The sequence below is a fragment of the Nicotiana tabacum genome, chromosome 2 (assembly GCF_000715075.1).
Source record: "Nicotiana tabacum cultivar K326 chromosome 2, ASM71507v2, whole genome shotgun sequence".
NCBI classification, from domain to species: Eukaryota; Viridiplantae; Streptophyta; class Magnoliopsida; order Solanales; family Solanaceae; genus Nicotiana; species Nicotiana tabacum.
The window spans coordinates 22,857,552-22,872,081 of NC_134081.1; the positions used below are offsets into that span (position 1 = coordinate 22,857,552).

The 14,530-nt window shown below is 34.5% G+C and overlaps 1 protein-coding gene across 1 annotated transcript; it reads left to right on the top strand.

Annotated features, from left to right (window-relative positions):
* The first annotated feature begins 8,565 nt into the window (after positions 1 to 8,565).
* LOC107774953 (phosphatidylinositol:ceramide inositolphosphotransferase 2) lies at positions 8,566 to 12,676 on the top strand. Its single transcript, XM_016594620.2, has 12 exons — positions 8,566 to 9,190; positions 9,297 to 9,386; positions 10,016 to 10,102; positions 10,187 to 10,255; positions 10,615 to 10,695; positions 10,841 to 10,912; positions 11,049 to 11,106; positions 11,199 to 11,301; positions 11,766 to 11,861; positions 11,999 to 12,045; positions 12,151 to 12,260; positions 12,350 to 12,676. Exons 1-12 carry the CDS (start codon positions 9,131 to 9,133, stop codon positions 12,419 to 12,421), a joined length of 945 nt encoding a protein of 314 aa, XP_016450106.1. The 5' UTR covers positions 8,566 to 9,130; the 3' UTR covers positions 12,422 to 12,676.
* The last annotated feature ends 1,854 nt before the right edge of the window (positions 12,677 to 14,530 follow it).

A 14,530-nucleotide genomic window follows, 5' to 3' on the forward strand; every position in this document is an offset into this window, starting at 1 on the left:
GTGCCACCCTATCTCGGTCGTCACCATTTTTCCTTTAAGAAGTATTTTACATAAACCTGAGCTGTCGGGGAGGCTGCCCAAATGGGCCAACGAGTTAAGTGAGCACAACTTCATATATTAGCCTCGAACAACGATAAATTCTTAAGTGCTCATCGTCTTCGTCACAGACTTCAGCGTAAAGGTAATGCTTGAGTCCGAGAAGGAAGCCACTCAAGCTTCTCTTCCAACACGGGACCTCTGGGTCCTATACACCGATAGCGCATCCAATTCTTTCGGGTCCGGAATAGGACTTGTACTTGACGTCCCTACCGACGAAGTTATCGCCAGTCCATAAGGTGCACGGATATGACTAACAATTAGACCGAGTACGAGACCTTAATCGCAGGGCTGAGACTAGCACTTAAATATGGGGTGAAGCGGTTGAAACTCCGCTGTGATTCTCAACCGTAGTCAACCAAGTTACAGAGACTTTCCAAATAAAAGAACAAAGGTTGCAAAGATATCAAACCGAGATCTACAAACTGCTGCCCAGTTTCGACGAATGCCAACTCGACCAAATCCCCCGAACTCACAACATCGAAGCAAACAGCCTTGCCAAATTGGTCGCCGCCACCAAAAGCATAACATCATGCGGTAGGAGCGTACTCCACCTCCTCAACTCATCATTAGACCAAATCGAGGTAAAGATCTGTAAACATAACGTAGGATTGGCACAATTGTATTATTTTGTATTTGCAGGATGACACCCTCCCAAACGACAAAAAGGAAGCTAAAAAACTAAGAATGCATGCGGCTAGATACAACCTCATTCATAACAACTTATACAAAAGAACGTATGGTGGACCTTTGGCAAAATGCTTAGGCCCAAACCAGACCCAACGCGTTCTCGAAGAAGTCTACGAAGGCCATTGCGGTAGTCACTCCGGCGATCGAGCACTAGTTAGGTGCCTCATACGGGTCGGATATTATTGTCCCACCATGAAAACAATGTTAATAGGATTTGTAAAGAAATGCGAGCAATGTCAAAAGTATGCTCCGATAATTCACCAAGCAGGCAAGCACCTTCACTCCGTCACTTCCCCGTGGCCTTTCATTAAATGGGCGATGGCACTAGGATGAGGTAACATAAAATTTCTTTTAGTTTTAATTGACTATTTCTCTGAATGGGTGGAAGCAGGAGCATTCACCCAAGTGCGCGCATAAGAACTAATAGCCTTTATATGAAAAAATATCATTTGCCGATTTGGCCTTCCCAAAGAAATAAGCTGCGATAACGGCCCCCAGTTCACAGGGACAAAAATCACTGAGCTCTTCGAAAAATGGCACATTAAGAGAATACTTTCAACTTCCTATCACCCAGCTAGCAACGGACAAGCAGAATCCTCCAATAAGTCCATACTGAACATCGTAAAAAAAAGCTCGAAGAAGCCAAGGGACTGTGGCCAGAAATACTCCCAAAAGTATTATGGGCGCACAGATTCACCCCGAAGTCGAGCACAAGATAGACCCCTTATTCCCTTGTCTACGGAAAAGAAGTAGTTATACCGGTCGAGGTCGGAGAACCCAGCATGAGGTACTCCCATAAAAGCGGCACCAACAACGACGAGAGTAGGAAGGAAATATCATAGGATTTCATTGTAATAACCCCCTCGTATGCTGAATATTCCCAAGGGTGTCAGGAATTTGATCAGTTGGTATAAACTATAGGGGACGACTCTCATAAGGTGTATCCATGGTCGTCCCACGATGGCATTGTATGTGGTGTCCTGGTCCATGATGTGGAACGTTGTCTCTAAAGTCACCCCACCGGCGAAGACGGATAGTCTAATTTCTCTCGAAGTCCGTTCAACTGCATTATTAAACTCGGTTAGTGTTATGCAGCATGGCACTATCTTATTTTCGAGCCTCATTTGTACGAGGACTCGGGGATGGATGATGCACGCTCCACTTTCGTCATCTACCATGATTCTTTTAACATCAGTATCTAAAATTCGTTAAGTAACGGCAAGTGCATCATTCTGAGGGAAAGTCAAATCGTCGGCATCTGACTCGTCGAAAATGATACTTTATTCGAGTCTGTCATACCGTTCGCGGGTGATCGATCTTTTGAGCTTGTGGGTGGCGGTGAACTTGATGCCGTTAATGGAGGAGTCGTCGCTGCCACCAATAATCATATTGACGGTACAAGCTGGTGAATGTGGTTTAATGGTGAAGGGGAATATCATAAAAGCGGCACCAACAATACATTGACATTCTCTATATTCTTACTTTATTACATACATACAAAATACACTTTTTTCTTGAGATCTTTATCTAATTTTTTTATCACAATCCGAGAAGAATCCGAATATTCAAAGGCTCATTAATCATTTATCATTATTAGAAGAAATATCATAGGATTTCATCCCTTTACGGTTATCTCATTTGCATTTATTTACATAAATACCATAATATTTCATTTATTACCATTGAATATTGTCTTCTTAGTTCTTGGGTCACTAAATATTGTTGTTGTTACATATTTATTGATATTTAACGAAATTAGCGACATTTCATCACGAAATCAGTTAAATGACCTTTTAGATATTAATATTGGCTAAGATTAACTCTATTTTATTAGAAAATCTAATTGTTTAAACATATACCTAAATTTTGGGTCAAACAATACTTAAATTATTTTCCACGAAGATGGCGTGAGCTATTCTCTTTATGTTACATGACACTCTTCTTCCTCTGCTCAATGCTATGTTTTTATAACCATATAAGTATCCTTGATGGTTTAAAATTACATGTTTCAAATTATAAAATCCTTTTTTAAAGTTTATGTTAATTCAAATAATATCGTATAAAATGAGACGAAATAAATATTCAATTATTAGTTTTGCAAGGGAATGTGGATAATTTCCCTAGCACGTATCGTTTAACGAATGAAAGGGTCAAATGCTTTCCCCCTCCACATTAACCTGCAAATGTTTACTTCTTTTGAGATGGTGAAAACCCAAAAATTGGAGAATACACATGTTTAAATCTTTGAGCTTTTAATTCCTAAACTTTCAATAGCAAAAATGAACACTTTTGTTAAGAAATACTCCACAACTTATTTGGTTTGTGAACCGACCAAATTGATTGAAAGCCAAACTTCTTAAATGTTGAATTGAGTTCTCCGACTTTTAGAAAATTTAATTTTCATTAATCCTGATATAGAAATGTTAAAAACTGAAAAAGGAAAAGGTGAAACGCAAAATAATTTCTTTAGGAGATAATTCATTCATTAAAAATAGATATTTCATTATTTTCGAGAAAGATACTTTTTTTGAGCCGAAGACTTTCCGGAAATAGTTTCTCTACCTCCACAAGGTGTAAGTCAGAGACGGATTCAGAATTTAAACTTTACGGATTTAACTTTTAAGGGTTTTTAGCATTGAACTAATTATATTTTTACAGTTATGAGTTCATATTTAATATTTTTGCAACTTTAACAAATTTTATATATAAATTTTTATTTTCCGTCGAAAGTTATAAGTTCAATTAACCCGGCATTAACACACTACATCCGCCTCTGTGGTAAAATTTGCGTACACATCATTATATCCGAACCACAATATGTAAGAATACAGTTGGTATTGTTATTAGTGTTGATGTATTCCATTATTTCCGGTCAAGCTCAATAAACATTCCAAGATGTTTATTGAAAAAGAGAAGGCAAAACAGATAGATAAATAATTTAAAATAGTATTATTCTGCTGGCCGGCTTTATTTGAACTTTCAAGTTTTGTAGATTCCTTTACATTAGGTGCCAGAGAGATTGGACTTCTTTTTGAAATGCCATTTAATTTATTTACATTAATTGTGCAAAGTATAAAATCATTTTTTGGCTTTTTTGAGTGGGACACAACGTTTCATCAATTTGTGCCCAAAAGAATAGTAAAAAATTTGCAGAAATGCAGAGACAGACATGCCAAAAAGTGGAAGATTAACGTAGTGGCCCCAGAATTAAAGCTTTAATCTTATCAGTTAAAACGGTTTTTAAAGTAAATTAATGATGCCCACGTGGACCTCAATTGGTCTCAGCATTTCTGAGTTGTCTCGTGCCTGGCTTCTAGGCTGTTTGTTCCCTTCCTCCGCACTATAGATAGGCTCAAATAATATTTGAAATTTTTGAAATTGAAAAGAGAAAAAAAACCACTTATTCTGGAGTAACGACGGTATTCAGCCAGTTTGGCAACTCAAATAATTTGGCGAATATTTATTATATTTTCCTAGCACAAATATCATGTAGCTTTATCAACGTGAGATGAAAAAAGTCGCGAGCTATCACCTATAACATGTGAAAATAATTTAAATATCTTATTAAAAATATTTGTGTTTAATGTCAGATCTTGGTAAAATCTCTTGAAATATTTGTAATTATAGTGGACCACGAAATCAATTGACTCCCACCTAAGCTTATTTGCCAAAACAGCTTTTTATAATGTCAAATTAAATTTTTCTAAAAAATATTTTCAATATTAAATATTTTAATGCCGTATTTTAATTAAATATTAGTCTTAATTAGGGATGTCAATGGTGCGTGTTTGATCTTATGCGGGGCGGTGTGTGTTTGATCTTATGCGGGGCGGTTGCGGTTGTGGTTGCGGGGCGGGTTTAAACTATTTTTTGAAAATCTAATGCGGTGCGAGGCGATTGCGGGTTTTGACGGGTTTCCTCTCGACTGCAGTTTGTACAAAGCAACCATTCCTCTTCTATTTTTCTCGCTTTACTTTTTAGCTACAACTTGTAAGCATTTTCTTGTTTAATTTTACTTCTTTGTTTTTAAACCTTTTTAAGTAAAGATTTCTTTTATCATTAACCCATGATTACATTATTTAAATTTTTTTCAATGTGCTATGTAATAGTCAAAGTTATACTAGTGCACTATATCATTAATTTATCTTATTCAAAAGAAATAAAGATACTTTAACTTGTAAAGTATCTTGATACCAAGAAAATCGAATATCGGTATATTAAGAAAATTCAAAAAAAAGTAGTATGTATATTTTAGTTGTAAAAGATGCGGCATTTAGAAATATGAGTTAGCACTATATGACACAAATTTATAATTTGTTAGCACAAGTTTTTGTTTGATTTCCTTCGTAAAAAAAGTATTTCCACTGAAAGTAGAAAAAATGAGAAGAATAACCATTTGACTATTGTATCATAAGACCAAAAAAAAAAAAAATCACCATCGAATAAATAAAGAGTTGAGTCATAGCATACGAGGGATTTAACAATTCGGAGAAAAAAAATATTAACTTGTGCTAGTTCATTATTTCTTAAAAATGAAAAATAAAAATATTTTACTTTGCGGGGCGGGGCAGGTTTATGCGGGTTGGTATAGGGCGGGTTGAAAACATAAAACTTTGTTATGCGGGGCGGGTTAAAGTCTTTGCGGGTTAAGGCTAAACCCGCCCCATTGCCAGGTCTTAATACACACCAAATATTTGAATATCTCATTGAATATTCATAAACAACATATTAGTTTATGTTGTGTTCCCACTCTTTTTTTTTTATATTATTTTTTTGGTTTCTGTTGTCATTACAGATTTATTATCTCTTTTTGTTATTTTTTAGTTGATGATCTTCCGGAAATAGTTTATCTATCCTTTGGGGGTAGGGATAATATTTATGTATAATTTATTATTCTCAGACTCCACTGATAAAATTATACTGAGTTTTGTTGTTGTCGCTGCTTATTGATAAATTAGAAAAAAGAAAAGACGAAAACGACGAAGAAATGATAAAATTGGTCAGTTCTGATCTGTTAGAAAATTTGAGTTTTTTCTCTCGGCCGTCGGGCCGTGAGCCTCGTGACTCCGAATTCCGCCAAAACCATTACAAACAAATTACTTTTATTTTATTTTATTTTTGCTAAGAACACTTTTCCTACTTTAATTATTTCTTATTTCCCTCGAATTTAACGTTTTATTATATTTTATTTGAAGAAACAGAAACAAGTTGGTCAATCATCCCTTCCATGTGCAATGTTTATAAAGCGTTAAAAAAGGATTTATTATATTTTTTTAGTTACAAAGATTTGAGGAGATCATGCTTGTACTAAAATTAATTAACTAGCACGTCATACCTAAATGTATCACCATTAACTTGTTAATGAGTACTTATCAAAACTTGCTGTTTTTTTAAATAATGTTTTAGTTATATATGGAGGTAGGGTAAGGGAAAATAGGTGTTGCGATAGGAAGTAACAAGCGTCATGCGAAAGCTAACAAAATAAATTTTGATGATACTAAATTAGACAATAAAAGAAAATTATGCTGAAAGAGGCATAATATACTACTATAATATAGTTGATCAATTGATCTACATTAATTTTTACTAATATAAAAGAGAAAAGTAACTTATTCGAAAGAATTAATTCTCCCACTAAACAAAAATCTCTTAACTGCTATATTGTGGATGCTATTATGTTATTTTATGAATGAGGAATTCTCAATATATAGAGTTCCACAATCTTTTCCTTCAAGAAAATAAATTATCAAATATAAAAGATATTTATATTTCCTTTAAGGAAAAGTAAAATCAATCATGGTAAATATTTTATCTTTCCTTCCATCTTGCTTGAATTTTCTTGGCAAAACTTGATCCGCCTTCTTCACATAATCTTCATCAATATTTTTTGCCATGGTTAAAAGTAGATATGGGTTAAAAATAGGAAAAAAGGGTCAAATATACCCCTATACCTTGGTATATTATTCACATCTATCATTTGTTATACTATTGGGTCACATCTACCCTTACCGTTAACCAAACTTTTTAAAAATACCCTTCACCTAACGGAAAGCTACCAGATTAAAAATAATGACCCGTTTTCTATTTTAAAAAGCCCATTAACTCATAACCCACGACCTTTGAGCTCTAATACCATAATGTTGAAAATTAAAGCTCAACACGTGTTGCCTACTAATATATATATATATATATATATATATATATATATATAAAATTAAATTGAAAAAAGTATCATGCAAGGAGATTAGAAATTATTTTTATTTTATAAATGATGCTGAACCAAAACTCAACTAATTGTATATGGACTGGTTTTTATCTTATCCAAGATGACTAATAATTCTTCAGATTCAATATTCAAATGTAGAAATAAGTTCCTCTCTAGCTCTGGCTGCCACCTCAACACGTTGAGAGAAATTTAAGTGCTTGTAGCATTTTCTCATTGTTACTAAAAGTTTTAATATAATATACAAAGATGAATTAGAAGAAATCATCTATAAGTGTGACTCATTTCTAATGTGTTGGTCCATCAATTATGAGCCTGATTTTTTCGACTTTGTTCTTGTAAATATGGTATTTTCTATCTCTCGATTGAAGTTTCAAAAAAATGGTATTTATTCGAGTCATTTAGGTTAATGAATTTTATAAAAAAGAAAACGGATCTTTTTTTTAAAATATGGTAGCTTTCTGTTAGGTCGGGGGTATTTTTAAAAAGGTTGGTTAACGGTAAGGATAAATATAACCTAATAGTATAACAAAGGGTAGATGTGAATAATATACTAAAGTAGAAGGGTAATTTTGGCCCTTTTCCCTTGAAAATAAGAGCATGTGCGTTAAAAGTGAGCACCAGTTAAAAATCATAGAGCCCTGCATTAAAAGCGCGCAGGGTTAAAAGTCGAGTCATGCGTTAAAAGTGAGCAGAGTTAAAGTGAAAGTCCATACAGTAGAAGTAAGCATGAGTTGAAAATAGGAGCTCATGCGTTAAAAATAGTTTTTTGTTTTTAAAAGATGTAGCAAGAAGAATGTTAAAAATATAGTTCAAAATTTTATCTCCACATGTAGCACTCGGGATTTTTTTTTTGACAAAAATCTTCATTATCGTCAAATTAAACGTTACTTGATCTGAACCCGATTTGAACCTGTCTTCAAGCTCGCTTTGAACCATTAGTTCTAATACCACTTGTTGGAATCAAAAGTAACAAGGAGTCATTCGAAAGCTAACAAAGCAAAACTTTGGTAACGATAAATGAGACAACGAAAAAAATTATACTAAAAGAGACATAATATACTACTATAATATAGTTTTGATCAGTTGATCCACATCAATCTGCTAATATAAAAGAGAAAAAATAACTTATTCAAGAGAATAAATTCTTTCTCTAAATAAAACTATCTTAAAGACTACATTTTGAATGCTATTATATGTTTTATAAAGGAATGATTCTCAAATTATATAAGTCCGAAATGATAATCTATCAAATATGAAACATAACAATAACAACCACATATTCAATATAATTCTACGAGTGATGATTTGAGAAGTGTAGTGTGTGTGCAAATCTTACTCCAAGAACAATATATGCTTTTTGTGAATTTTATTCAAAATATTCAATAGTCACAATTCAAAATGTAGTGTATAAGTTCAAATCCCACAAATTGCTGCTCAATCAGATATTTCTTATTTTCTGTTATTTGCATGATTTTATATTTTTTTTCATGTTTTCGAACAAATAATATAGTTTATGGAAGGTCTTTATCAGTCTCCAATTTCCTTCCCTTTTCGCGAAGGGAGAATTTTCTTTATTTCTCTTCTTTTGAAATAAGGGGAGGGGCAAAGGCTTTATATATATATATATATATTTGTTTCAATCTCTCTTCTTTCTTCTCAACTGTCCTCCGTGTTCAACTCGCGTTTTAGCAGCCACTGGAGAAATCAAATAGGAGAGAGAAGGTAGTTTCTAGAGAGAGAAACCAAACAAAACAACACCAGTTTTTAGAGAGAGAAAAAAAGTAAACCGGACTATTCTCGAAGAAAATTTTCCGGTGACTGTATAAATTATTTTCAAGTGAAGTTTCCATATTTGTACACTCATTGTCAATTGATTGCGTTGCCGTCTCCAGATTCTCCATTACCGATTTGGTAATTAGGTTTTCGAGATCGGTTGGTTATCATCCTTCGATTCGTTAATTCGGGTTAACAGGAATTTTTTGGTTTCGATTCGATAATCGGGTTCAAGTATTTCAGAAAGAGAACAGAAAAAGGAAAAAGGAGGTCTTAAATCTGTTTGGAAGTGAAGGGGGTTTTGGTTGAAAGATGTTGACCACCATGGTTGGTTTGTGATGTAATATGGCACGGGTTGTTACAGATAAAGATATGTCGTTTTACATTGGTCGCGAGGCTTCAAAGGTTCGTTTTTTATTTGTTCTCTCTTTTTGCTTCTGGAAGTTTCTTAATTTGGATTTCTGGAGATCCTTTTTTCCCCTGATTGTGTTGTTGTTGTTATGGAGAGCAGTTGTGGAAGAGATTTTGTGCGGAGATAACAACAGAGATCAATCTTCTTGCTGAGAATTGGAAATATATTCTTGGCGGTTTGATTTGTCAGGTTTTTACATGTTCTTCCTTTCCATCAATTTCAGTTTCTTTTTTCTTTTTCATACTTTTTTAATGGTTATTTGAGGGTGCCTGATTTCATGTATTTTACAGTGCTGCTACAAAAATTCTTCAATTTGTAGTCAATTAGCTTTTAAAATTTGGGTTACAAAATCTTATTCGTCTTAGCTTTTGGCAGTGCACCGGGCTGCCCAAGTCTTAGCTTTAGGCAAAATGCTTAGTTTTTCTGCTTTGGACTTGCAGGAGTAGCAAGTACTGTAAGTTTAGGTTGAAATATAACTGCTTTCGATTTGTAAGAGTAGCTAGGTGGTATAAGTTATGTTGAAATTCACTGCTTTTACACAAGGCTCGATGTTTCTTTTAGCAATATGCTATGTTTCCCCTGTCTAGGCTGGGACGAAGGTTGAGCAGAGAGACGGGAGGTTGGGAGCTGCCAATTTTTTTCTTGCCAACCTCTTACTGAATTATAGCGTTTGTTATTAGTTTTTTTATGGTTGTTGAATATGATTTTTGGCGAATAAATGAGGATTTATGTTCCTTTGTTTGATCATCGTTTTTTGTTCCTGTTCTTATTGCTTTTTGGGTTCCTGAGTTATGAAATCTCTATATTCATTTCTTCAGTACATCCATGGACTTGCGGCTAGAGGGGTGCATTACTTTCATCGGCCTGGACCAATTCTTCAGGACGTCGGCTTCTATCTTCTTCCGGTTGGTTTTCTTGTTTTTTTTCTCATCTCCCCCACTATTATGGTAGATGCAAACTGACCTTTTCTCTTTGGATTGAAATTCCAGGAGCTTGGACAAGATAGAGCTTACATAAGTGAAACTTTATTTACCACCATCTTTCTATCTTTTGTCTTGGTGAGTTTGTTTCTCTATAATTTTTCTCATCTTTTGTCTTTTGTCTTTGGCAAGATTGAGCTTACATAAGTGAAACTGGATTCTTTGTCTGTCATTACTGTATTTATTCCCTTGACATTTAAGTGTATAAAAGCACACATGCATTACTTTTAGGCAAACCCTGAGGCCAAGCTGCTTCAGGCTTTGGAATCAGGGAAATCCTTGATATTAGTTTAAGTTATGTTGATGTGGTGGTCAAACCAGTGTTTCCTTTATCCATGAATGGATGTTGGAGATGTAGTGGTTGGTCTTAATCTTTTTTTGCTGCAGAGTTAATTTAGCATCTTTTATTCTAATGGTTTTCTCTTGCTTTGCTGCAGTGGACCTTCCATCCTTTTATTTTTAAGACCAAAAAGATCTATACAGTTCTGATATGGTGCAGGGTCCTGGCATTCTTAGTCGTAAGTGCCCCCTTTTCTTGGCCAGGATTACTTTTCTCTTGTACCCCTTCAATTACTATTCATTCTTATCTACAAATAACAAACATTTGGAGAGAAATCCTAGATATCCATTACATTTTCTAAGTTGGTTAATTGTTTGCCACAGGGTTGTCAATTCCTTCGGATCATAACATTCTATTCTACGCAGCTTCCTGGTCCAAATTATCACTGTCGTGAGGTAAAAGCTGTTCTCCTTTAATTGATGCTCTTTTTGTTTCAGCTTTTGCTGTTTTGCTGTCTGTCAGCTGTGCCTCAGCTTACTTCATTCTCTTTTTTGTCATTGCCTCAACTAATTTTACTCTGCAAATTACCAGGGTTCAAAGCTTGCCACGCTTCCTCCTCCTGACAATATTTTAGAAGTGCTATTGATTGGTAAGTTGCAGTCTCTTTTACTAAATGCTCCTTCTGGTTCCAAAGTGACATTCTTTAATTTAGACACTTACATGGCGTTTATGAAAGTGCAGTTCCTCGGGGCGTGCTTTATGGTTGTGGTGATCTCATATTTTCTTCTCATATGATATTCTCTCTTGTCTTTGTGCGGACATACCAGAAATATGGAACACGAAGGTACTGCGGTAGTGCTGATTAAATAACTTTTGATATCTGTGGGTATTGGGGTGATAATCATTCTAGTATTAGCTCTGGTGACAATGAAACTATGCAAATCATCCATTACTTGGTAGGGAAGGGAGTTCAGTGTGCGGGTAATGAAAGTACTCAACCTAGTTAATGGATGGTGCTCCAACTCCCTCTCTTTCCTTTTGCTTTGTTTTCTCCTGTTATTTCAATCATCTACCTAGAAGATAAGTTCTTCGAGGGTTCTGTAAGTTCATTTTTCTAAGGGCGACTTTTGAACCTTTTTCTATTTTTGTGTTACAATAATTAATTTTATTTGTATGGTACAGAAATTTTATGTTTTAACTGAGTGACTGGAACTTTCTCCTTTCCTTGCATATGCTGCATTGCTATATTTTCTTAAGTGTCTTGGCGCAGCTTGTATTTGTAACTGATTGCTAGAGTTTATTCTGCAGGTTCATAAAACAGTGTGCTTGGTTAGCTGTTATTGCACAAAGCTTATTGATTCTTGCATCGCGCAAACATTACACTGTTGATGTTGTGGTGGCATGGTGAGTTGGTGTTTGTGCTTGCTGTGCTCTTTGGTGCATTCTTGTTCACAACCAAGCGTGTGACTTGATTGAGTCTCTTTTATTTTTTCTGAGAAAGGGTAATCGCAACTTAATTGAGCCATATTAATTTGCTACAGGTACACAGTCAACCTTGTAGTGTTCTTCATTGATAAAACGTTGCCAGGTTAGTTTTCAGTTTACAGATGAATTACTTTATCTGATTTTCATCCTCTTGTTATTACACAAAAGAAATGTTAAAAAAGCTAAAGCGCTGAGGTGTATCTTGCAGAACTTCCTGATCGCACTAGTGCCTTGTTGCTTCCAGTGACCAAGGATAGCAAGTCCAAAGAAGAGAATCACAAACTGCTGAACGGAAATTCTGGAGATCCTGCAGAATGGGTATAGAGATTTATGCATTTCCATCTTAGGGATCATAGCTTTGTCACTACTGAGATTAGTTTTGACACTGTTTTCTGCATTATGTGCAGAGGCCTCGAAACGGGAAGATCGTGGAAGATGGGAAAACAGTGCACGTTGAAGCAGTAATTAATGGTGCATAGACGATAAACTTCATGCAACACCACTAACTGATGCTTGCGACCTTGGTACAGAGATTGGTAACAATGCCATTATAAGTTGTGTTAATATAAATCGTTCTGGGTGTTCTTCCAAGTTCAATAGTTTTGGTTTTAGCGTAGGATACGAAATCAAAGATTGAGATGCTATCGATGTCTCCACGGTCCTCTGATTTTATCAAATGTATCATGGAATTTATTTTATTTTTTGGTTAATGCAATTATTTCCTCATTCTGTTAGCGCATTTCTTTATTTCCAAAAGAGTATGTGTTGTTCCTTTATGCGGCAGTAGCATGGGCGTGAGTGAGCTGGTGTTGTAGTAGATCCAACTGAATACTTTCTGTCCCTAGGACCACACGCATTCGCATTCCCTTTGTCCATTGTCAAATTCTCCGCCCATTACCTGTTTGTACATTTATTTTAAAGGAGACTGCACCACAGCACGTTGCTGCCTGCCCTTTCCTTCTCTGGGACACAACTAGCGTTGCCTAGTTGTCCTTTATAATGACACAAGAAGCTTCTCCCTCTTCCAACAACATTATGGTTGTTGCCATGTTACGCAGTGGCGGAGCCACCAATTGAAGTTACTTTATTCTAAATTAATAAAATGTATATATTTAATGAATTTCTTAAGATAAATACAGGTTTTGATCAAAAGCTATTTTGGCCGAACCCACATTCCATACTTTGGCTCCGCCCTTGATGTTACGCTTATGGGTGTACAAAGAAAATCGATAAACCGCACCAAACCGATAATTCGAGTTAAACCGGAAAAAAAAAACCAATGTGGTTTGGTATTGGAAAATAAAACCCGATCATAATTGGTTTGGTTTGGTTTTAACTAAAAAAAGTCAAACCGAAACCAAACCAACCCGATAGTACATTTATATAATTTTTCAAAATATTATATACATATAAATATTTATTGTAATGTAATTTATAAATATTTCTTAAACTTTTTCACAATTTTATCTTTTAACGTATTATTTCAAGTTTAGACTTAACATTCTTGAATGGTAAATAAATTTTAAAGCTCATAAATGTAGTAACTCAAACAAAGTTCAAATCAATACTAATGCTAACAAAAGAAATTCAATTCAATACTAGGAATGACGATAGTGTTGGATAATTATTTTAGTTTTACATTGGTTTATAATGAAAATGCATAACTTAGTTTATCTTTTTCTTTAGTGCTTAGTTATGTAATTAATATTAGTACTTATTAGCTATACTTATTTTAGCATGACCTATATAGTATTTTTAGATTATGTTAATTTTCATTATGACTTATTAATTAGCAATATTTGTTTAATGTAATTTTATTATTTTATCTTTGTTATTGAATATTTTAGTATAATGCTATGACTTATCTCATGTGTTAGTTTCTTGAAAAATACATTATATAGTTGTATTTTACTAGGACTTGAGAAATATTTGGAGCACAAGTTATATATTTAATGCTATGAAGACTTTACTGGGAAAAAATCCGAAAAATCCGAGAAAAATCGAGATTGAAAAACTCGACTTTGTTGGTTTGATTTGGTTTATAAATTTAAAAACCCGACACCATTGATTTGGTTTTATAATTGAAAAATCCGAACTAACCCAACCTATGTACACCCGTAAGTCCCTATTAATGAACAATCACAAACTAGCCCATGTGCCATTGGTTCCTGTTAGGTGAAGCTTCAAAAATGTTTACGCTTTGGGTTTTACTTTACTCAAGAAAACAGTAATTTTCCAGATACTCCTGCAACTTAAGCGGGAGCCAGATTCAAGAATTGAACTTTACGGAATTTTACCACAAGTCACTTGTTAGAATTTGTACTTACTTAAGATTAATTTTTAATAAATATACAAGATTTGAATCGAAATTATTGGCTTAAGGTATATGTACTATAATCATACATAACACATCCGTCGATAATTGGTAAGGGATCTCGGCACATGGAAGATTTTGTTCGTTAACAGCAACACCACTAGAAAGTAGAAACAATGTGCTGAAATCAAGAATCAGAAGGAAACTGAAAATAAGAATAAGAACGTATAGAATGAGACAATTGATGGAGTAAATCATCTTATTAGCGCATGTT